Source organism: Hemitrygon akajei, chromosome 2, assembly GCF_048418815.1.
Source record: "Hemitrygon akajei chromosome 2, sHemAka1.3, whole genome shotgun sequence".
Lineage (NCBI taxonomy): Eukaryota > Metazoa > Chordata > Chondrichthyes > Myliobatiformes > Dasyatidae > Hemitrygon > Hemitrygon akajei.
This window is the reverse complement of record NC_133125.1, coordinates 143,286,338-143,308,475: the sequence shown is the minus strand read 5'-3', so window position 1 is coordinate 143,308,475 and position 22,138 is coordinate 143,286,338. Positions and strand designations below refer to the sequence as shown.

Genomic DNA, 22,138 nt, shown 5'->3' with positions numbered 1-22,138 from the left:
CTACTTCATTGCTGTCTTTGTAACAACTTTACAGAAGGGTCTATTCCACGCTGTATCTCTAAATGAGTAAGATAACACTCAGGGAAGAATGATCCACAAGCTCTGGGCGCAGTGACGAATTAGGTGATTGCAAAGCTTGCGTTCAATAAAGAGGTTCATAGCAAACTCCTCAAGGAGACAGAGAGCTGGAGAGATGGAAAGGTTTAGGGAATGTGTTCCGGAGCTTGGAACCCAGGCAGCAAGTGGTCCAGCAGTCTGTGCGCGATCGACGGACGTGGCCAACGTACACAGAGGCACAGCGCTCAGGCTGGCTGGGCGTGACACCGGCCCGAGGGCTGGGAACACACAGACCTGCTGACTCAGGGCACTTCTACTCCCAAAGGCCAACAGAAAGAATCCCAGACACAGGGAATCTCAGCTGGGATATTTCTGAGTTAATTATTGTCGGAAAAAGGACATGTGGGGACCAGGAGTAAGTTGTTGCTATGAGATTGTGAGATACCTTTCCATTCATTTCCAGGTCCCCTGAATCCACAGCCCGATCCAGTGGTACTGCCTTTCAGACTTACATATCATATCTAATTTATGATATTCGTTGTTATAAAGGAATGATTAACAACAGCTGTACTCGTGTTCTCTTATCTGAATAAAATTGGACTTGACTCAAAATGCACACAGGATCTCAGCACTGGCTGGGTTCCAACCAAAGTGATTGTTGTACTCGTTGAACCTTCCTCAGGGACCTTTCAGCCTCTGGTCTCCTGCCTCTGACACAGTCTAGGTACTACGCTGAAAATATTCCACCCTGAGAGGTAAACCAGAAATCTGCACCTTTCGTAATCTTAAGGGCCTCTTGTCTGAGCTGCAGTCACTGGTATAATGAAGAAAACACAGTGGCATTCTGTGCAGAGTCAGGAATGTGGTGATGAGTTGGTGACTTGTTTTTTCTCCATTGCATCTTGCTCCTGAAAACTCTCTTCTGCCCCCTCTTGTACTCCCCTCCTTTACTCCCTCCTGTAACCCTTCCTCTACACTCTCCTGTACAGTCCTGTAGCCCTTCCTGCACCCCCTCCAGTACCCCCTACTGTACCCCTTCCTGCACCCCCTCCTGTACAGTCCTGTAGCCCTTCCTGCACCCCCTCCAGTACCCCCTACTGTACCCCCTCCTGCACAGTACTGTAGCCCTTCCTGCACCCCCTCCAGTACCCCCTACTGTACCCCCTCCTGCACAGTACTGTAGCCCTTCCTGCACCCCCTCCAGTACCCCCTACTGTACCATCTCCTGCACAGTACTGTAGCCCTTCCTGCACACCCTCCTGTACAGTCCTGCAACCCCTCCGGTACCACCCCCTGGACCTCCTCCATTACACCTCCTCCTCTGACCCCATGTACCACTTTCTGTACCCCCAAAGTAGTCCTGTAACCCTCTTCAGTGCCCCCTCCTGTATTCTCTCCTGCACAGTCCTGTACCCTCTCTTCTACTCTCCCTGTACAGACCTGTATCTCTTTCTCTACCATCTCCTTTCCCCCCTCCTGTACTCCCTACTGTTCCCACACCTGTCCAGTCCTGTACCCCCTTGTAACCCCTCCTGTACTTCCTTCCTCTACTCCTCTATCCCACCTATACATTTCTGATCCCCCTTTTGTATCTCTTCCTGTACTCCTCCGCTGTATGGTCCTGAAAGCCCTCCTGTACCTCTCAGAACAATCCCATAGACCTCCCAGTACCCGCTCCTGTACCGTCTCCTGCCCACTCCTCTACCATCTCCTGCACAGGCCTCTACCCTCTCTTCCACAGTCCTCTACCCTCTCCTGCACAGGCCTGTACCCTCTCCACACAGTCCTTTACCATTTCCTGCACAGGCCTGTACCCTCTACTGTACCCCCTTCTGTATCTCCTCCTGAACCCTCCTCTCTGCCCTTTCCTGTACAGTCCTGTACCCCCACCTGCTCTCCCTCCTGTTCCTCCTCTTGTTCCCTGCCCTGTACAGTCCTTCCTCCCCGTCTGTACCCCACCTTCTGTACAGTCCCTTCCCCCTCCTGTACTCCCCCCATACAGACCTGTATACCCCTTCTCTTCAGTCCTTTCTCCTGCTTATACTGTACTGTACCCCTCCTGTAAAGTACTGTGCTCTCCCCCTGTACATTCCTATAACCCCTCCCTCATTGTGCTGTACCCCGTCCTGTAGACCCCTCTGTATAGTGCTGTACACTCCCCCCCATACAGTAGTGCACTCCCCTCCTTTACCCTTCTGTACTGGTTGGATGGAGGTTTACTTCTCACTGCTGCGGGGGTTCAGGGTGGGACTGCGGAACTCTGCCAGTTAGAGATTTCAGAACCACGGTATCGGGGCCCACTTCTCCTCCCGTCACACTGAGCCACCTCACCGACCGGCCCGCTGCCTGTCCTCACGATCGGGCCTCCTGACTTTCCTCTCATCACCAGCGCTGTCCTCCCCTACCTCACACATAAACCCCCGTTCCCCTTCAGCAGGGCAGACCGGTGCCCTTCTTCCGGGGGGCGGGGGGGGACTCCTTCCAGCCCCACTAGATGGTCAGGAAGCCGCTGTCTGTGCAGTTTATGCGAGGCCTGGGCTTGGAAAAGTGGACAGCTCGGCTCAGTTATTGGACAGACACGAGGAATGTTGTTGATATTTCGCTAACTCTGCTCTTCAGTGCCTAGCGAATGGTTCAACCCTTTAACCAAATTACGATCAAAGTCCACGGCCCCACCTCACAGCCTCTCAGAGAACGCAGAGAATCTCCTGGAACTGAACACCCGGAGTTTGGTAAACACCTTCCTTACATATTTCACCTGGCTGATTTTGGAAAGCAATGTTTCCTGAAGTTACCTGTCGAGTGTTTTTGTTGCATTCCCTCGGGTGCCTGTCGTTGTTTTTATTTGATTCTGTCTTGCTGATCAAATATTGACTGTGGTTGTATAATTGTCAGCATTATCTGAATTAGTAATAAATTTTATTACGAGTTCTGGGGTTTTTTGGTAAAGTAGGCAAACTAATCGGCTGAATATCTAAGAGAAGCTGAAGGTTTACCTTGTAGGTTTAACCCTGCGTAGACCACCTTAGAAAGAAAGTGAGTTCCCAATTGAACTGAGTTCAGCAACTTTGATTTAAATGTGTATTTTGTTACTCAGTCCTCTGTGGATGGGGTGATAAAAGATCATTTATCAGCAGTTGGGGTGAGGGCTCTCGAGCCAATGCGTCCACTGTCCATTTCCCCCACAGTTCCTCCTGCAGACTGTGTATTGCCCCTCATTCTCTTGTGCTTCCTCCGTTAATCACTGCAAGTTCCCAGTTGCGAGGCACCGCTCAGAGTGCCCTTGGTCAGTGAGCAGATGTTACAGGCAAAACCCCGAAAGCAAGATGATTCCAACTTGCTTCACTCACTGAGTGTCATTGCTTGAAAGTGTGCAGACAGAGGGTCAACAGTTCATGACTACACATAAAGGGTTAAATTATGGCATCATTAAAAAATGCAGATGCTGGAAATCCGAAATAAAAACAGAAAACACTGGGAACACTCAGTGGGTCAGTGGGGAGAGAAACGGTTAATGGGTCAGGTCTGAGCTCCCTTTATCAAAGCTTTGTCAATTTAAAACAGGTGGCACAGAACAGGATGATTAAGTTGTATAATTTGTGTAATGTATTATTTACATTTAATTTGTGTTTTTATTGTGTGTAGGTGTGTGAGACTGCATGTGAGGAGTATGTTTGCACACATGTGTGTGTGTGCATGTATCTGCGTTTGTTGTGTGTGTTTGTGTGAGTTTACCTGTGTGTTTGTCTGTGTTTATGTGGTTGTGTATGTGTGTCTGCATGTGTGCAAGTGTTGTGTGTGCTTATGTGTCTGCATGAGCAGGTGTGCCTGTGGTTTGTGTCTGTGTGTGTATGTGTGCGTGTGTGTGAGTGTGTGTTTACATTTATGTGTGTTTACGTTTGTGTGTGTGTGTGTTCGTGTATGTGTGCGCGCGTGTGTGTACAAGTAAGTTTATCCTTGCCCTTGTGCTTATATTAAACTGGACTTTCTCATGAGATGGAGCTGTTTGAGTTCATTAACAGGGACGGGTAATAAATGTTGTCTTGGACAGTGATGGATACCCTCCTTCTGACCCTGTGCATCAGGCTCAAGGGGCTGATCCTGCTCCCAGCAGCTAGCTGTTAACAGTTGTCTGTGCTCTGGAAGATGTGGGAACCCCTGTCACATGGATGTTTGGCCCTGGGGCTGAGGCATCTGCTTTGGTTGCAGGTCTGGATAGGTGATCTGTGGACAATATCCAGAATCCCTGTAACATTTCCTGGCGTGTGGAGAGCTGTATCCCTGAGAATTGGTACAATTGTCTTAAATGGTTCCAGAAATTGTTCGGTGGTGGAAATTCATCCAGGCCTCAATGGTTTCTGGAAGTTTCCATTTGCCTGTTAGGCCTGCTCTTCTTCCCCCATGGTGACTGAGAACAAGGAGCAGGGTCAGGGATTGTGGAAGAGAAAACAAGAACGTGAACAATGCTTGCTTCTCTAAAATCCTTTCCACAAATCAACATGTGTCAAGGCACCTCAAAGCTGACGAATTACAAACAGAAATGTGAGGGACACAGTTATTATTGTTACATGTACCGAGATACGGCGGAATCAATTGTTTGTGTCCCATCCAAACGGATCGTCCGTACATCCAGATGAAAATAGAATTTGGGATTAATTGTTACAGTTACAGAGAAAGCCCAGAGCAGATAGACTATAAGGTGCAAGGGTCACGATGAAGTAGATTGTAAGGTCAGAAGATGGCCTGCTGCTGTGGAAGAGAGGTAAGTGTTGCCCATTCTCTGGAGATACCCCTTCCCTTCTTTCACATTCATCAGTCTGGCCCTATGAGCAGGTCATCCTGCCACTGGGCTAGGACCTCCAGCATGGCAGCAGAACCTCACCCTGTCAGTTCAATGTGGAATTGGTTTATTATTGTCTCATGTACCCAGATGCAGTGGAGAAACTTCATCTTACGTACTGTTCATACAGATCAGATCATTACAAGGATAAAACAATATAACAGCAACAGAGAAAGTGCAGAGCAGATGGACAGTGAGGTACACTTTGAGGTCAAGAGTCCATCTAGTTGTACTAGGGGTAGAAGCTGTCCTTGAGCCTGTTTATTCACGCTTTCAGAGTTAGTATTTTCTGGGAGGGGAGAGAGGGGAGAATGTCCAGAGTGGGTGGGGGTCTTTGACTATGTTGGCTGCTTTTCTGAGGCAGTACAACGTACAGACAGAGGCCATGGCAGGGAGGGTGGTTTCCGTGAAGTGCTGAACTGTGTCCACAACTCTCTGCACTGCCTTGTGACCTCGGGCAGAGCAGCTGCTGTAGCAAGCCGTAAAGCTTTTCATGATCGCATCAATTTGAACCCACAAAGCTGAAGGATAGTCGACAAAACAAAGGTCACTGGATGACACTGAGCCGGGAACATGACTCTGCATCTGCATTCCAAACCTGCCCCAGGTGACCGATTCCATCCCTCCCCCGGCTGCTGGGGGAGGGTGATGTCTCCCCAGAGGTCCAGCAATGAGGGGTCCTCAGGGGAAGGGCAGTGGGCTGGTGTCTCCATGTAATTAATAATGTGTGTGGCACAGCTGAGAGCAGGCAGCAAGCCTTCTCTATTGCACAACCGTGGAACGTGTAGCCCAGTTAATAATGAACGTGGTCGGAAAATCTGCAGTGGTGACAGCAAAACTGGTTGTCAGCAGAATTCCCTCCGACGTGCTGACTGCCTTATTAAAGGAGAATACTTTGACCCAGAGATAACCACATTTATAAATGCATGAGATGTACTGTCTCAGCTCCCAATGTGTTGAGCAATGCTTGTCCCTTTTGGGGGGAGGGGGGGTAGGTCGGGGACGGCTGGCGGTGGTGGGTGGGGGGGCACGGGAGGGTGTGCGAGAAGAGGGCTGATGATGGTGGTGGAGGGGAGGAGGGACTGGTGGCGGGAAGGGGGAGGCCGTGGGGATGGGAGGAAGGGGGATGGGAAGAAGGACTGGTGGTGGGGATGGTGAGGGGGAGGAAGTGGAGAGGGGAGGAAGAACCGGGGGTGGAGGGTGATGAGGAGAGGGTGGTGGGGGGAGGAAGTGGGGAGAGGAGGCAGGACTGGTAGTGGGGGGGGGTGACGAGGAGAGGGGTGGGTGAGGTTCATGAAGGTTGAGGGGCTTTATGGTTTCTAACTTCAACACATAAAAACTAATCGAAATAAAAACAAGGGAGTCTGGAATAACATATCTACCTTTGAGTTTACCTTAAGCGAGGTGTGCCCGTATCACAGGGCAGTGTCTTGATGTATGCAATTCATTTATTTTGCATCTGTCTTCACTGTGGAAGGCATTAGCAGTGTGTCAGAGGTCTGTGAGTGTCAGGGAGCAGGAGTCAGTGCCATTACTATTACAAAGGAAAAAGTGCCAGGCAAACTGAAAGGTCTTAAGGTGGATAAGTCACCTGGGCCAGTTGGATTACATCCCTGAGTCCTGAGAGAGATTGCTGAAGAGATAACGGATGCATTGGTCATGATGTTTCAAGAATCACTTGATCCTGGCATCGTCCTGGAGGAATGGAAAATTGCAAATGTTACTCTGCTCTTTAAGAAGGGAGGAAGACAAAAGAAAGGAAATAATAATTCAGTTAGCCTAAACTCAGTGGTTGGGGAAGTGTTGGAGTCTATTTTTAAGGACAAGGTTTCAGGGTACTTGGAGACTAATGATAAAATAATCTGGGTGGACAAAGGAGAGGCAGTGGATGTCATTTACTTGGATTTTCAGAAAGCATTTGATAAGATGGATCGTATGAGACTGCTTCACAAGGTAAAATCCTGTGGTGTGACAGGAAAGATTCCAGCCTGGATAGAGGAATGACTGACAGGCAGGAGGCAGCGAGTGGGAATAAAAGGGGCTTTTCTGGTTGGCTGCCAATGACTAGTGCTGTTCCTCAGGGGTCAGTATTGGGACCGCTACTTTTCACATTGTTTGTCAATGATTTAGTTAATGGAATTGATAACTTTGTGGCAAAGTTTGTGGATGATGCGAAGATAGGTGGAGGGGTAGGTAGCGCTGAGGAAAGAATGCGATTGCAGCAGGACTTAGACAAAGAATGGGCAAAAAAGTGCCAGATGGAATAGAGTGTTGGGAAATCTATGATAATGAATTTTGGTAAAAGGAACAATAGTGTGAACTATTATCTAAATGGGGAGAAAGTTCAAACATTAGAGGTGCAGAGGGACTTAGGAGTCCTTGTGCAAGACTCCCAGAAGGTTAATTTACAGGTTGAGTCTGTGATAAAGAAGGTAAATGCAATATTGGCATTAATTTCAAGGGGAATAGAATATAAAAGTAAGGAGAGAATGCTGAGCCTTTATAAGACACTAGTCAGGCCACACTTGGAGTATTGTCAACAGTTTTGGGCTCGATATCTCAGAAGGGATGTGCTGTCATTGGAGAGAGTCCAGAGGAGATTCACGAGGATGATTCCTGGAATGAAGGGGTTAACATATGAGGAGCGTTTGTCAGCTATGGGCCTGTACTCACTGGAATTTAGAGGAATGTGGGGGGATCTATAGAATGTTGAAAGGACTAGATAAGGTGGATGTGGAGAGGATGTTTCCTATGGTGGGGGTATCCAAAACTAGACTGCACAGCCTCAAAATTGAGGGGCAACCCTTTAGAACAGAGTTAAGGAGGAATTTTTTAGCCGGAGAGTAGTGGATCTGTGGAATGCTCTGCCACAGACTCCGGTGGAGGCCAAGTCTGTGGGTATATTTAAGGAGGAAGTTGATTATTCCCTGATTGGTCAGGGCATCAAAGGATATGGCGAGAAGGCAGGTGTATAAGGTTGAGTGGGATCTGGGATCAGCCTTGATGGAATGGCTAAATGGCTAATTCTGCTCCTATGTCTTATGATCTTTTACATTTAACCTGCAATGAATTATTTAAATGAACAAGAATGCTTAATCAAATAATATATTTACAATGTTTTTCAAATATTTCTGAAACATTAAATCCCTGCTTAGCTATAAATTCCAACTCAATATAGAATGCATCTCAACTATATACACAGTACACCGTATAATACATCTACTATATAGATATCCACAGCATAGTCAATTGTAAATAGTCCCATTCAGGCCTGATGATTTTATCGCTGTGGAGGCTTTCTTACTCTTGGGGGATAATATCTCTCCTGAGAAGAGGGCTCACTCTGCTTGGTCGGTGAGACTTGTGGCTGTGAAACAATCTCAGGTTCTGGCGCCTCCTCCATGGTCGACTCTGAGACTGCAGCAAGTGGTTCTGATCACTCTGCACTCCCTTCTCTTTTTTCTTGGCTTTTCTCTCTCTCATTCATGTTCTTTCTCTCTATCTCTGCTCTTCTTTTCAACTTCTTGCCTTCCTTTTTTCACCTCCCTCTTTCTTCTCTCTAGGATGTGCATCTTGATCTTGAGAAGGTGCATTCAGTTCACTGGGGTATTCTCTTATGAATCACTCTATTGCTCCCTTTACGATCTTATCTCTCCTATTGGTTATTTCTCATCCACAACATCATTTGACGAATCCTCTGTTTTCGTATTTCCACTTCCTCCTTTCTTTTTGGCCTTCCGTTCATCCAGATGGATTTTGGTCTTTGCATCTACTTTTACAAGTAGTTTTTGTCTCGCCCATTGAAGTTCCTGTAATAACCCCAATGCACACAGTGTAGATTCTGGTTCTTTATACTCACAAAAGCTGAATGTTTGCAACCAACCCACATTCCACAAGTAATTGCCTGAATAACATATCAGATCTTTCTCAGTCGGATATGTTGCCTGCAAAAACTGTTGTAGTCAGACCAATGTTTTTGTCACATTCATGCTCCCACTGAGTAGAATAGCCCTTCCTTGGTCCAACATGCTTTCTAACCAGAGGCACAGAGGTTGGCACCAACACCTGTTTGCCTTCTGTTGGGCAATAGTTTATGGTGTACAGCATGGAGACAACTTGATGCACTTTAACAGGTCGGTAGCCATCTTGGGTTCATTTTAAAGAAATACTTCATCGCCACTGTTATGTTTTGTAATTCCAAGACATAAAAATGATTCAAAATAAAAACAAGGGAGTCCAGAATAATGTACCTAACTTCATTTTTACTTTAAGCGAGGCATGCGATGAGAACAAGGCAGTGTCATGATATACGCAATTCACTTATGTTTACATATAACCAGTAATGAATTATTTAAGCAAACAAGAATGCTTAATCAAGCAATATATTAGTACTGAAATATTCAATTTGCAACAGGGGTGGCTGGTGACAGTGAGTGGTGTGGGTGGGTGGGGAGAAGGAGGTGATGGTGGGGGAAGGGGAGGTGGTGTTTGGGTGGGGAAGAGCTGATGGTGGTGGATTAAAGTGAGAGGGTGTGGTGAAAGATGGGCGGGGGCTGGTGCACATTGGTTTCAGAAAAGTGTGGGGAGCCCAATACCAGAGCCACGTCTGAGATTTGGTGCCGGGCCTGAGATGTCCCACTGAGTGACAGGGCTGTTACATGTGACGCCCCATCCCAAACCCCAGAGAAGCCATAGGTAGTGCGGCTGCCTCTCAGCCTCAGCAACCCGGTACTGGGGGTGTGTGCCACCAAATCGTTGGCATGACGAAGGCAGATGACGCTTTGGGATGCTGTGATGTTATGTTGAAGGTATATGAGACATTGGTCAGGTCAAGTATAGAACACTGTGTGCAGTTCAGGTCACCCATCTGCAGAGAAAGATATCAATGAGCTTTAAAGAGTTTGGAGAAAACTCACAAGGATCTTGCTGGGGCCTGAGGACCTGAATGACAGGGAAAGGTTGACGAGGTTAGGGCTTTATCCCCGGAGCGCAGGAGAATAAGGGGAGATATTATACAGACTCACTACACAGAATGATGATTGGGAGATACAGGGTGAAGGTATGCAGGCTTCTTCTCCTGAGCTTGTGTGAAACTAGAAGTAGAGGTCATAAGTTAAGGGTGAAAGATGAAATATTCAAGGGGAATCTGAGGGGGAGCTTTTTCACCCAGAGGGTGGTACGAGTGTGGAATGAGCTGCTATTGGAAATGTTAGATGTGAGGTTAATTGTAATATTTAAGGGAAGTTTGGATAGGTACATGAATGAGAGACGGGTGGAGGACTAAGTCTAGGTGCATGTAGATGGGACTAGGCAAAAGAGCAGGCTGACATGAATTGGACAGGCTGAACGGCCTCTTTGCTGTAGTGCTCTATGACTTGAGGGTGGGAGTTCACAGGTAGGGCAGTGTTGTCACAACTGTGCAGGGTGTTGGTGAGGTCACACCTAGACAAATGGATACCGTCTTGGTACCTTCATCTAAGAAAGGGTCTACTAGCATCAGAGGCAGTCCAAAGGAGATTCACCAGGCTGATTCCTGGGGTGAGAGGAGAAGGTGGCACACATCACAGCACCAGTGATGGGTTTAATTCCCATCACTGCCTCAAAGGACTTTGTGAGTTCTCCCCGTGACAGTCTGGGTTTTCTCTGGGTGTTCCAGTTTCCTCCCACATTCCAGTGACGTTTGGGTTAGGGTTAGTAAGTAGGACGGATGCTGTGTTGTCGCAGGAAGTATGGTGATACTTGTAGGCTGCACCCAGCACATCCTCGCACTGTGTTGGTCATTGACGTCTTTCACTATACGTTCTGATGTATAAGTGACAAATAAAGTGAATCTAAACTTATTTTATATGATATCCAACCAAAAGGGACTGAAGAAATTGGATCTGTAATCTTTGGAGATTAGGAGAATGAAGGGTGATCTTACTGAAACATAAACGGGGAATTAACAAGGTAGATTTGGAAGTGTTTCCACCACTGGGAGATTCTCAATGAAGGGAACATGGTTACAAGATCAGTGGGTGGTCAGGTATGTTAATCTCCATGATAAACTGGTTCTGGTGTGTATGGTTGTTAGAAGATTCGAGGAGCAGTGGATAGGGTGGTGGGGAGAGGTGGTTAATGGTCCTGTGAGGGAATAGGCTACAGGGAAATGAGGAGGAATGGAACTGATGGGATTGCTCGGAGAACCAGCATTGACTAGGTGAGCCAAGTTCAATGTTCGAAGTAAATTGTATTATCAAGATACAGTTATGTCATCATATACAACCCTGAGATTCATTTACTTGTTGGCACCACACTTGGGCATTCAACCAGAGTGCAGAAGACAGCAACTGTGCAAATACAAAAATAAGAAATAATAATAACCAATGAATAAGAAATAAATATCAAGAACATGAGATGAAGAGTACTTGAAAGTTGGTTGTGGGAACATTTCAATGACGGGGCAAGAGAAATTAACCCTTTTGGTTCACGAGCATGATGGTTGAGGGGTAGTAACTGTCCTTGAACCTGGTGGTGTGAGTCCTGAGGCTCTTGTGCTTTTTCCTGATGGCAGCAGCAAGAAGAGAGCAGTGTTGGGGGTCCCTAATGGTGCTTTCCTGCGACAGACTTTCAGTAGATGCTCTCAATGGTGTGGAGGGCTTTACCCATGATGGACTGGGCAGTATTCGCTACCTTTTGTAGGATTTTCTATTCAAGAGCATTGTTGTTTCCATTCCAGACTGTGACGCAGCTAGTCAATATATTCTCCATGACACAACTACAAAAGTTTGTCGAAGTTATAGACGTCATGCTGAAAGTGACCTTTGTTATAATAAAAAATGCAAAACCTTCCCAGTGTTGTTTCTGGATCTTTGCTCCATAGTTCAGGCCTCCTTTGGACATTATTTCCACTGGTATGTCAGACCACCGCCCCCCTTCCCCGCACCCCTTCCTGCTCACCTCACTGCCATTAACAGGAGGAGACACATCACAAGGGAGCAGGGGAGGTCCTAGCACAGGTTAGCTGTGGCTTGCGATGGGTGGGAACTTCCTGGGGAATTTTCTGGCCCAGTGACAGCAGCAGGAGGACACAGGACCTGTGAAGTGAGGGCCTGCTGGAGGATGCTCCAATGTCCTGTACACCAACCCCCAACCCTGCAAGACTATTGAGAAACCACTCTTATTTAACTTCCATAAAACCTTCCTGCAAGCTACACCACCTCCTCAATCTTGTTTCCCTTCCTTAAATCTGGAACGTTTATGGAGCGTGATTGGTCCTTGCTTCCTCTGCCCACTTCCTCACCTGTTCTGAGCGCACTGGCAGTCACACGGCTATTGTCCCACTCTCCCTTCCACCAGCTGAACGCACCATCTTCACCCGCGGCTGGGGAAAAGGCCTGCCTGATAACGCAACTCCTCTGGGCATCCAGAGCGCCCTACGGTTCATGAAGAGTCCTTTGAAGTGTATAAAACACTTGTAATACAGAGAACCACAGCAGCCAGTTCACTCACTGCAAGTTCTCACCATCAAGCATCAAGATGAGTGGCCACGTAACGAGCTTCACCACTGTCCACAGCACAGGAGAGGTCGTTCCTGCTACCCTTCAGAACATTGCTGCTGAGTCACTACATGCAGACGGCTCGGCATCCAACCCCTCTGACAATGAAGTACGCCCTCAACATCTCCTTGGGTTCCGCCTTGTGGAATGGGGCAGATTCACACCTCTCAGACCCAGTGTAGAAGAACAATCGAGTGGTCCACAGCTAACAGCTCAGTCAGCTGGCAAAATGTTACGCCAGGACCCTTGCCACTGCTTGCCAACGATCCTGTGGAACTGGTCGACAGAACATGAGAAATAGGAGGAGTAGGCCATCTGGCCCGGTGAGCCTGCTTTGCCCTTCAGTAAGATCATAGCTGATCTGGCCATCGACTCATCTCCACCTACTTGCCTTTTCCCCATAACCCTTAATTCCCCTAACTTGCAAAAAATTTATTCAACCTTGTCTTAAATATATTTACTAAGGTAGCTTCCACTGCTTCATTGGGTGGAGAATTCCACAGATTCACCACTCTCTGGGAAAAGCAGTTCCTCCTCATCTCCGTCCTAAATCTACTCCCCTGAATCTTGAGGCTATGTCCCTAGTTCCAGTCTCACCTATCAGTGGAAACAACTTCACTGCCTCAAATCTATCTCTTTCATAATTTTTTATGTTTCTGTAAGATCTCCTTTCATTCTTCTGAAAATTTCAGCGAGTACAGTCCCAGGCGACTCAATCTCTCTTCATAACCTCTTCCTTAAGATCTCTCCTCAAAATCCCTTCCTTAAACTGTAGCAGCAAATATGTCTGTTCCTTTGCTCAAGAGATTCTGCAGCTGCTAGGGATCCAGAGCAACACATACGAAGTGCAAGAGGGACACAGTAGGTCAGGTAGCATCTGTAGAAGGGACTAAACAGTCGATGTTTCAGGCCGAGGTGCTTCATCAGGACCTGATGAACTGCTGAGTTCCTCCAGCATTATGCATTTGTCAGTGAGATGTTGCTGCATGCAAAACGACCAAAACACTTGCCTGCAGTGAACACACTTCAGGAGTAACCCATGGATGCCTTGAGGATGTGAACGGGTATTTTGCTCTATTTTTGCATGGCACGTTTATTCTTATATGTGTATATTTCTTCTCGTAACTTACAGTATTTTTTAATAAGCAGAATACATTGTGCAGATGCTGGAAATCCAGAGAAACACGCACAAGACGCTCGAGGTACTCAGCATCTATGGAGGGGAATAAACAGCTGAAGTTTCAGGCAGAGACCAGGTCCTGATGAAGAGTCTCAGCCCGAAACATTGACTGCTTATACCTCTCCATAGATGTTGCCGCACCTGCAGAGATCCCCGGCATTTGTGTTGCTCAGCAATTGTTCATGTTCTGCTGCAAAACAACGAATTTCACAACATACGTCAGTGATAACGGACCTGATTCTGATAAAGACAATCTCTTCAGATTAGTGAGAGACCAGAGCCCGGCACGTCACAGACAATACTCAACACAGGAACCAGGGGAAGGCGTGAAGGAATCCCTTGGTGATGAGCCTGGTAGCCATGTGCTCACACAAATCGCACACACCTGAGCCCATAATGAAACTTCGATCAATTATTTAACAACTGTTCAAATTTCACTGACTGTGAATCAGCAGCAACTCCTTTGTAGGGAACATGAGCGATGACGAATTTAAAACTTGGTGGAATCAGTTACTAATCCCATTAGCTGGATTTTTGGTAATCTACTGTTGTTTTAATTTTAAAATATTTTAAACGTAGGTCTTGAAGCCAGTGCAAAAACTGCTCAAAAACTTAATCCCGCAGATCTGATACATCCTGTGTGAAATTCTGTGAAATTTGATACAAGCTTTAGCCAGTATTTTTTTTAAGAAGTCTGGAGTGGGGAGCAGCTCCAGGGAGAAACTTCAGGCAGGTGACTGACAAATTTACAAACAGGAGACGGGCCAATCTTCTGCCTCCACACCATGTCCCTGGTACTCCTGCTCTGAAGGAACACAATAAACCCCCTCAGCCCTCTAGAGTTGAGAATTCCTGGGATTCACTACATTCTGAGTGAAGAATCCTCTCCCACCTCAGTTTGAAATGACCCACCCTGTATTCTGAGACCATGTTCTAGATCCCTCAATCGGAGGAACACCCTTCCTCCACCCAGTCTATGGAGCTGTGGAAATTCCGGACAATCCAGGTCCATTCTACCAATCGCTCCTCATACGACAAACCCACCACCCCTGAACCAGGTGGTGAATCCCTCTGCACTCCCTTTGTGTTAAGTACATCTGTCGTGAGGGAAGGAGATCGGACCTGCCCACAGTACTCCCTTATATGGTCCTGAATAAGCGCATACCCTGGCAGCAAGTTTATCTTGCAGAGGACACCTGTCTGATTTCCAATCAAAAATGGATCATAGCACAGTCTGGTAGAGTCTCACACTAGTGAACCAGGTTCAATACTGACCTCATTGGGCTCCTGGACTGGCATGGGTGGCTTCACTTGCCTCAGCGATGAACTGACGGTATACACACTTTGATAATAAACATACATTGAACTTCGAATATGAATATCTGAACAGATAGCTGACCGGTCACTGACAGGGAATTTCTTGTTTCAGGTTTCTGGAGCCACAAACCATGGTGACACCGCTTCAGCTGCGAGTTTGCCAACTGTCCAAGAAGGAAGGCGGCAGCTTTGGGTTTTTCTTGAGGATCGAGAAGGATGTGAAGGGTCACCTGATCCGCACCGTGGCGAAGGGAGGTCCGGCCGACCTTGCGGGCCTGAAGGACGGTGACCGAGTGCTCAGGGTCAACGGGGTTTTCGTTGACACTGAGGATCACCAACAGGTATGTGGCACTCAGGCTGGCTCTGACTGCTCATCTCATAATACTTCAGTGACTGCTGTGGAAACCCTTTTTGGATTGCCAAAGTGTGTCCACAGTAAGTCATGAACAATAATATTCTTGACCACCCTCAGGAGAAGAGAAAGGCTAGACCACACGGACATTCTAAAGGAGATCGAGGGGACAGGCATGAATAAGGGAATGTTAATTATCTGGTGGCTCTGGAGTTGGGTATTCAATAAGCAGGAAGCAGAAGGAACTCAGTGAGTCAGGATCTTTCACCTGGATATCTGGACTCCAGACCAGATGAATGGTCTCATACTGGACTATCTATTATCTATTTTCCTCCAGCAGATTGTTAGCCACTCCAGATTCCAACATCTGTCATCCCAGTGTCTACATTTATCTCAGGGCCCTCTAGCAATCTAAGTTCAAAATAATTTAATTATCAGTATATTACAATTGAACCTAGATTCATTTTCTTGCGGGTATTTACAGGAATAAAAGAAATACAGTCGAACTTATGAAAAGCTATACATAACAAAGATTGACAAACAACCAATCTGCAAAAGAAGACGATCTGTACAAATAAAAAATAATACTCTGAATGAGTTATAAAGAGTCTTTGAAAGTAAGTGTGTAGGTCGTAGAATCAGTTCAGAGTAGTGGTGATTGAGGTTATCCACGCTGTTTCAGAAGCCCCACCGTTGTAAGTAAAAACTGTTCCTGAACCTGGTGATGTCAGACCTCAGGCTTCTGTACCTCCTGCCCAGTGGCAGTAGCAAGAAGAGGGCATGACCTGGTTCGTGAGGGGCTCTGATGCTGGACTCTGCTTTTTTTATGACGGATCCTGTAAGTGTACTCAGTGGAGAGGATGGCTTTGCCTGAAATGGACTGGGCTGTGTCCCCCACTTCCTTCTTCTCTTCCTGGGCATTGCTGTTTCTGTAACAGGTCGTGGTGCATCCAGTCACAGTGTGAATGGATTTCCACTGTGAATGTACGGCCATTGTGAAGGATTGGGAGTACAGATGGAGGACATTTCCTGGAACAATTCAAGGAGGAAGGGACTTCAGATCTGTGGGAGTCTGGACAGATTAGGAGCAAGAGTAGGTAATTTAGCAGAAAAGGTTAAGAGAAGATTTAATGGAGGAGTTCAGAATCAGAAAGGGTCTTGATGGAGTGAATAAGGAGAAGGGACAGGGATGTAGATGACTAGAAGACACAGAGTGAAGGGGTTTGGCAGTAGGATGAGAGGGGAGAAGAGGGAAATGCTTTTGCACAGTGGATTGGTGTGATCTGTAATGTGGATGGTGGGAGTGGATTCAGAAGGAGTGTTTAAAAGAGAATTTGAGAAATATTTGAAATGGACAAGTAGGCAAGACTGTGGGGGAATGTGGGGACAGGGACCAGTTGGACCCAGCAGGGACTCTGTGGGCCCACACATCAGTGGAAAAGTAACTGGCAATTGGTTTAGAATTGTCACATGTATCGAGGTAAAGTGAAAAATTATGTGTGTCCTCTAGACAGGTCAGTCCATATGTAAATAAATCTGATGCAAAATGTGATAACAAAATATAGGATATAGTGTTACAGAGAAAATGCAGTGCAGGCAGACAAATAAAATGTAGAGGCCTTGTCAAGGTAGATTAGGAGATCACCCGAGTTCTACTCAGCAGTATTATAACAGCAGGCTAGAAGCTGGCCTAGAGTCTGGTGGTATGCATCTCAAGTATTTGTACCTTTAGCTTTATGGGGGCAGGGAGAGGAGAACGTTGGGGTTTGAGGAATGGACATCAACTAAATGTAGTCCTGTGAGGAGGGGACTGACACTTCCACCTTCTAAACCCTGCCCCCTTGTGTTTCAGGTGGTGGACCTGATCAAGAAGTCAGAATCCTCAGTCAGCCTGACGGTACTGGACGGTGCCTCGTATGTCAGCGCCACGAAGCAAGGCGTTGACTTGCTGCAGCTGAGCTGTGTGGACTCAGGGCCAAGCCAGCCGGTGGTGAACGGAGTCAGTGAGAAAACACACCGGCCAAGGCTCTGCTACCTGCTGAAACAAGAACGCGGCTTTGGATTCTCACTGAAAAGCATCAGAGGTACAGCCTGGCAAACAATGCAGTCGGAGGAGCTAGCAGACTGTTGGCCTTTGGTTCAAGAGGGCTAGGGGAAGGCGGTCATACAACGTACACAGCTTTTGTCAGTACACCGAAATGGCGATGCACCTGTAGGGAAGGGATTATTCACCTTCAGAACGTTGGTGTCATTTCCTGTCCCTCACTGCCCCTGAGAAGGTGGGGATGAGCTGTCCTGAATGACGCAGTTCTGCTGGTGAAGGTGCTTCCAGGGGGTTGTTGAGGATAGAGCTCTAGGATGTAGCAGTAGAGTCAATCACTCGAGCTGAGTATGATCTCCTCCTAAGGGGCTGCATTCCCTTAATGGAGAAGGCTTGTGCTTGGTTTTGTTTAATGTGGACAGGCTGATGCATGGGCAGCTAACACATGGTCCTTGACACATTAGGGTCAAGGGTTAGTCACAAGGAGTGCAAGATAACTGCCGCAGAGATCTGTCATCACTTTCTGCTGGCTCCCTTGTTGAGGTCTTGTTTAGATCACTCTTTGTCTGGAACTTCCTACTTGGTCGTACCGCCACGGGTGACCCTACCAAGTGCCAGATGGCATACTCTTGGGATCTCAGGAACTCACAAGCCTCTTCACCACGACAAGGTGATGATCCAGTGATGGTGAAGGACTAGTGATATATTTCCGAGGAATGATAATGTGGACTTGGAGGGGAGCCTGCGGGTGTTGTTTCCTTGTGTCTGCTGCTCTGGTTCTTCTTTGTGGTAGGGCAATGGGCTTAGGACATTTTATATTCTGGGCTAGTACGTAATTGTGGCCAATTTTGTAGACAGTACACACTGTCCAGTGGAAGTGGAGGGACGAAGTGTTCAGGGTTCTGGATGGGTACCTACCACACAGTTATAGAGAAATAGGCACTACACACTGAAACACGCCCTTCAGCCCATCTAGTCTGTGCTGAACTGTCACTCTGCCTAGTTCCATTGACCCGCACCTGAACCATAGCCCTCCACAGCCCTCCCATCCACACACTTACCCAATCGTCTCTTAAACGTTGCAGTTGAGCCCGCATCCATCACTTCTGCTGGCATTCCACTCCACACTGCATTGCTTTGTCCTGGGAAGTACAGGGCTTGTACTGTTGGGGCTTCACTAACCCAAACAAGTGGGGAGAAAATTCCTCACTCTTCTTGTACAAACTCTGTGACCAGTGGAAACATGGGACTACTGGCCGGGCTCCCTGTCCAAGGTCTTGGTGAGAGCAGTCCATAGGAATGTGGATCACCACCAGACCCCCAGAGCAGACCTTAGCTATTGCAAGTCCTCTCACTGAAATCAGGCTATACTGCAATTGACGAGAAGTTTAAACCACTCTGTAAGGAAGAGACACTAACCATACAAGTTAATTCCTTACGCTGTCTGTAAGGACCCTGTGACCATGTCAGTTTCCTCCCACAATCCAAAGAAGTCTGGACGAGAGTTAGGGTTAGTAAATTGTGGGCGTACAATGTTGGTGGTGCTGGAGGCACGGTCACACTTGCGGGCTGCCCCCAGCGTATTCTTGGACTGTGTTGATTGTTGATGCAAACGACGCACTTCACCGTATGTTTTGAAGCTTTGATGTACACGTGGCAAATGAAACGGACCTTTAAACCTTCATCTTTAACTGGTGTGGTGAAACAGTTCTGTCTAACTGAAGTTTGTGGTCGAACTTCTAAGTGAACGTTGATTCAGCTGGTCATCTACTGCCTTTATGGTTCAGGCTGGGGGCTCTCTCGTTTAATGCCGTATGTTTTAGATGAAGGAGCAAGAATCGAAGTGCTGGAGGAACTCAGCAGGTCAGGCAGCTTGTGGAGGGAAATGGACAGCTGAAGTTTCAGGTCGTAGCAAGAGCTGAAGGGTGATGGGTGGGACGAGGGGAGGTCGGGAATAGGAACGGAGGTTGGAAGGTGATAGGAGGTGAAGTTTCAGGTCGTAGCAAGAGCTGATGGGTGGGATGAGGGGAGGTTGGGAATAGGAACAGAGGTTGGAAGGTGATAGGAGGAGCTGACAGAGGACTGAAGGGTGATGGGTGGGACGAGGGGAGGTTGGGAATAGGAACAGAGGTTGGAAGGTGATAGGAGGTGAAGTTTCAGGTCTTAGCAAGAGCTGATGGGTGGGACGAGGGGAGGTTGGGAATAGGAACAGAGGTTGGAAGGTGATAGGAGGTGAAGTTTCAGGTCGTAGCAAGAGCTGATGGGTGGGACGAGGGGAGGTTGGGAATAGGAACAGAGGTTGGAAGGTGATAGGAGGAGCTGACAGAGGACTGAAGGGTGATGGGTGGGACGAGGGGAGGTTGGGAATAGGAACAGAGGTTGGAAGGTGATAGGAGGTGAAGTTTCAGGTCGTAGCAAGAGCTGATGGGTGGGACGAGGGGAGGTTGGGAATAGGAACAGAGGTTGGAAGGTGACAGGAGGTGAAGTTTCAGGTCGTAGCAAGAGCTGATGGGTGGGACGAGGGGAGGTTGGGAATAGGAACAGAGGTTGGAAGGTGATAGGAGGTGAAGTTTCAGGTTGTAGCAAGAGCTGATGGGTGGGACGAGGGGAGGTTGGGAATAGGAACAGAGGTTGGAAGGTGATAGGAGGAGCTGACAGAGGACTGAAGATGGAGGAATTCGATAAGAGAGGAAGGTGGAGGATGGAACTGGGTGAGGGAGGCGGGGAGGGCAGATGGGAACAATGAGGGGAACAGACCCCATGGGAGGAGTTTGTCGGTGAGGGACAGATGGAGTGGGTGAAGGAGGTGAGAGAGATAGGGTGAAGGGAGCTGGGGTAGGTGTAGGAAGAACTTGGTAAATCAGGAGGAGAGAGAAAACGGACAGAGGTTGAACAGGTCACCAGAAGTTGGAGAATTCATTGTTCATGCAGTGGGACTGTAGATTTCCCAGGGGAGATATGAGGTGATGTTCTCAAACAGTCCTTCCACGTGAGGCAACACTTCACCTGCAAATCTACTGGGGTCTTCTATCATGTCCGGTGCTCCTAATGCAGCCTCCTCTACACTGTTGTAAATTTGGGGACTGCTTCGTCGAGCACCTCTGCTCCATCCACCAAAAGTGGAACATCCTGGTGGCCAAATCTTTTAATTCCGATTCCCATTCTGACATGTTGGTCCATGGTCTCCTTTTGTGCCACGCTGAGTCCATCTTATATTCCTTCTGGATAGCCTCCAACCTGATGGCATGAATATTGATTTCTCCTTCTGGTAAAAAATGACAATTCTCTCCCTCTCCCCATATTTTCTATTTCTCACTCTGGCCTCTCACTTCTTCCCATCTACCTATCACCTCCCCCTGGGTCCCCTCCTCCTTCCCTTTCTCCTATGATCCACCCTCCTCTCCTACCAGATTCCTTCCTCTCCAGCACTTTACCATCCCCACCCATCACCTCCCCCTGGGTCCCCTCCTCCTTCCCTTTCTCCTATGATCCACCCTCCTCTCCTACCAGATTCCTTCCTCTCCAGCACTTTATCTTTCCTATCCACCTATCTTCACCTTTCACCATCTATCTATCCTTCTTCCCCACCCCCCACTTTTTTATTCTGGCATCTCCCCACTTCCTTTCCAGTCTCGAAGAAGGGCCCCGGCCTGAAACATCGACTGTTTATTCAATACCGAAGAAGCTGCCTGACCTGCTGAGTGTGCGATGCCTTGGATTTCCAGCAGCAGCTGAATTTCTCGTGCTTATGATGTTCCTGTGCATTTTGTTTAGCCTCAGTCTGGTAGCTGAGCAGGCTGCGGACAGATGGGTCAGTGTGGGAATGGGGAGGTGGAGGGGGTTTAAATGACTGGGAACCGGGAGTCTCGGACTACCACGGCCGACAGAGTGAGGGTATCCAGCAGAGCAGGAGCCTGCAGCTGGGTGAGTTCAGTTTACAAACGTAGACCCTATCACGATTCCACATTGGGACTATAAGCCTGGCTCACGGGGAGCCACAGTCTTCCCGAGCTGGTTTGAGTCTTCACCAAGTGCTTCCTTTGTGCAGGATTCCCTGGTCTGTTCATGACGGAAATTTCTCCCCTGGGTGCTGCTTCCATCGCGGGCGTTGAACCCAACGACCGGATCATCCAGCTGAATGGAGAAAACGTTGAGAACCTCACCCACGAGCAGTTGGTGACCAAGGTACTGGAGGGTGACTCTTCATTCTGTCGCTGAGCACTGATGGGACCATCTAAGCCTGTGGGATGTTGACAGTTCCGCCTGCTTCAGAGGGCAAGAAAATATCTGTGACCACACCTCAGAGAGGTCAGGGAGCTGCCCTTACCCCACTGTCCCTCAGGGTTTCTAGAACACAGCCTGTGGAGTAGTAATCACTGCCCGACTTGGCATGCAGGAAACAATTCTCCTCCCTCCCAACAACACGGGTCTCAAGCGAGCAGACCTTCTGTGAGCAGGAAGCTCAGGAACAGAGAGCTGCCTGACTGAGGGTGGAACTGTGCCGACATTGGCTTTGTGGGAGAAGCCAAAGAGTGGTAGTAGAGAGTCGACTCTCCAACTGGAGGTTTGCGGCTACAGGTGTGCTGCTGGGATCGGTGCTGGGTCCATTATTGTTTGTCATCAATATCAATGATCTGGATGATAATGTGGTTAACTGGATCAGCAAATTTGTGGATGACACCAAGATTGGGGATGTAGTGGACAGTGAGAAAGGCTGAATGGGCTGAAAGATGGCAGATGGAATTTAATACAGGCAAATGTGAGGTTTTGTACTTTGGTAGAATCAACCAGAGTAGGTTTTACACAGTGAACG

General features: G+C 47.8%; 1 protein-coding gene across 1 annotated transcript in view; it reads left to right on the top strand.

Annotated features, from left to right (window-relative positions):
- Positions 1–2,670: 2,670 nt before the first annotated feature.
- Positions 2,671–22,138, top strand: part of pdzk1 (PDZ domain containing 1) — a 32,349-nt gene continuing 12,881 nt past the window's right edge. Inside the window, exons 1-4 of the mRNA XM_073028834.1 lie at positions 2,671–2,789; positions 15,045–15,273; positions 17,137–17,368; positions 21,374–21,510. Of these exons, the coding sequence (XP_072884935.1) occupies positions 15,064–15,273; positions 17,137–17,368; positions 21,374–21,510 (579 nt within the window). The 5' untranslated portion in view covers positions 2,671–2,789; positions 15,045–15,063. The remainder of the gene's footprint in view (positions 2,790–15,044; positions 15,274–17,136; positions 17,369–21,373; positions 21,511–22,138) is intronic.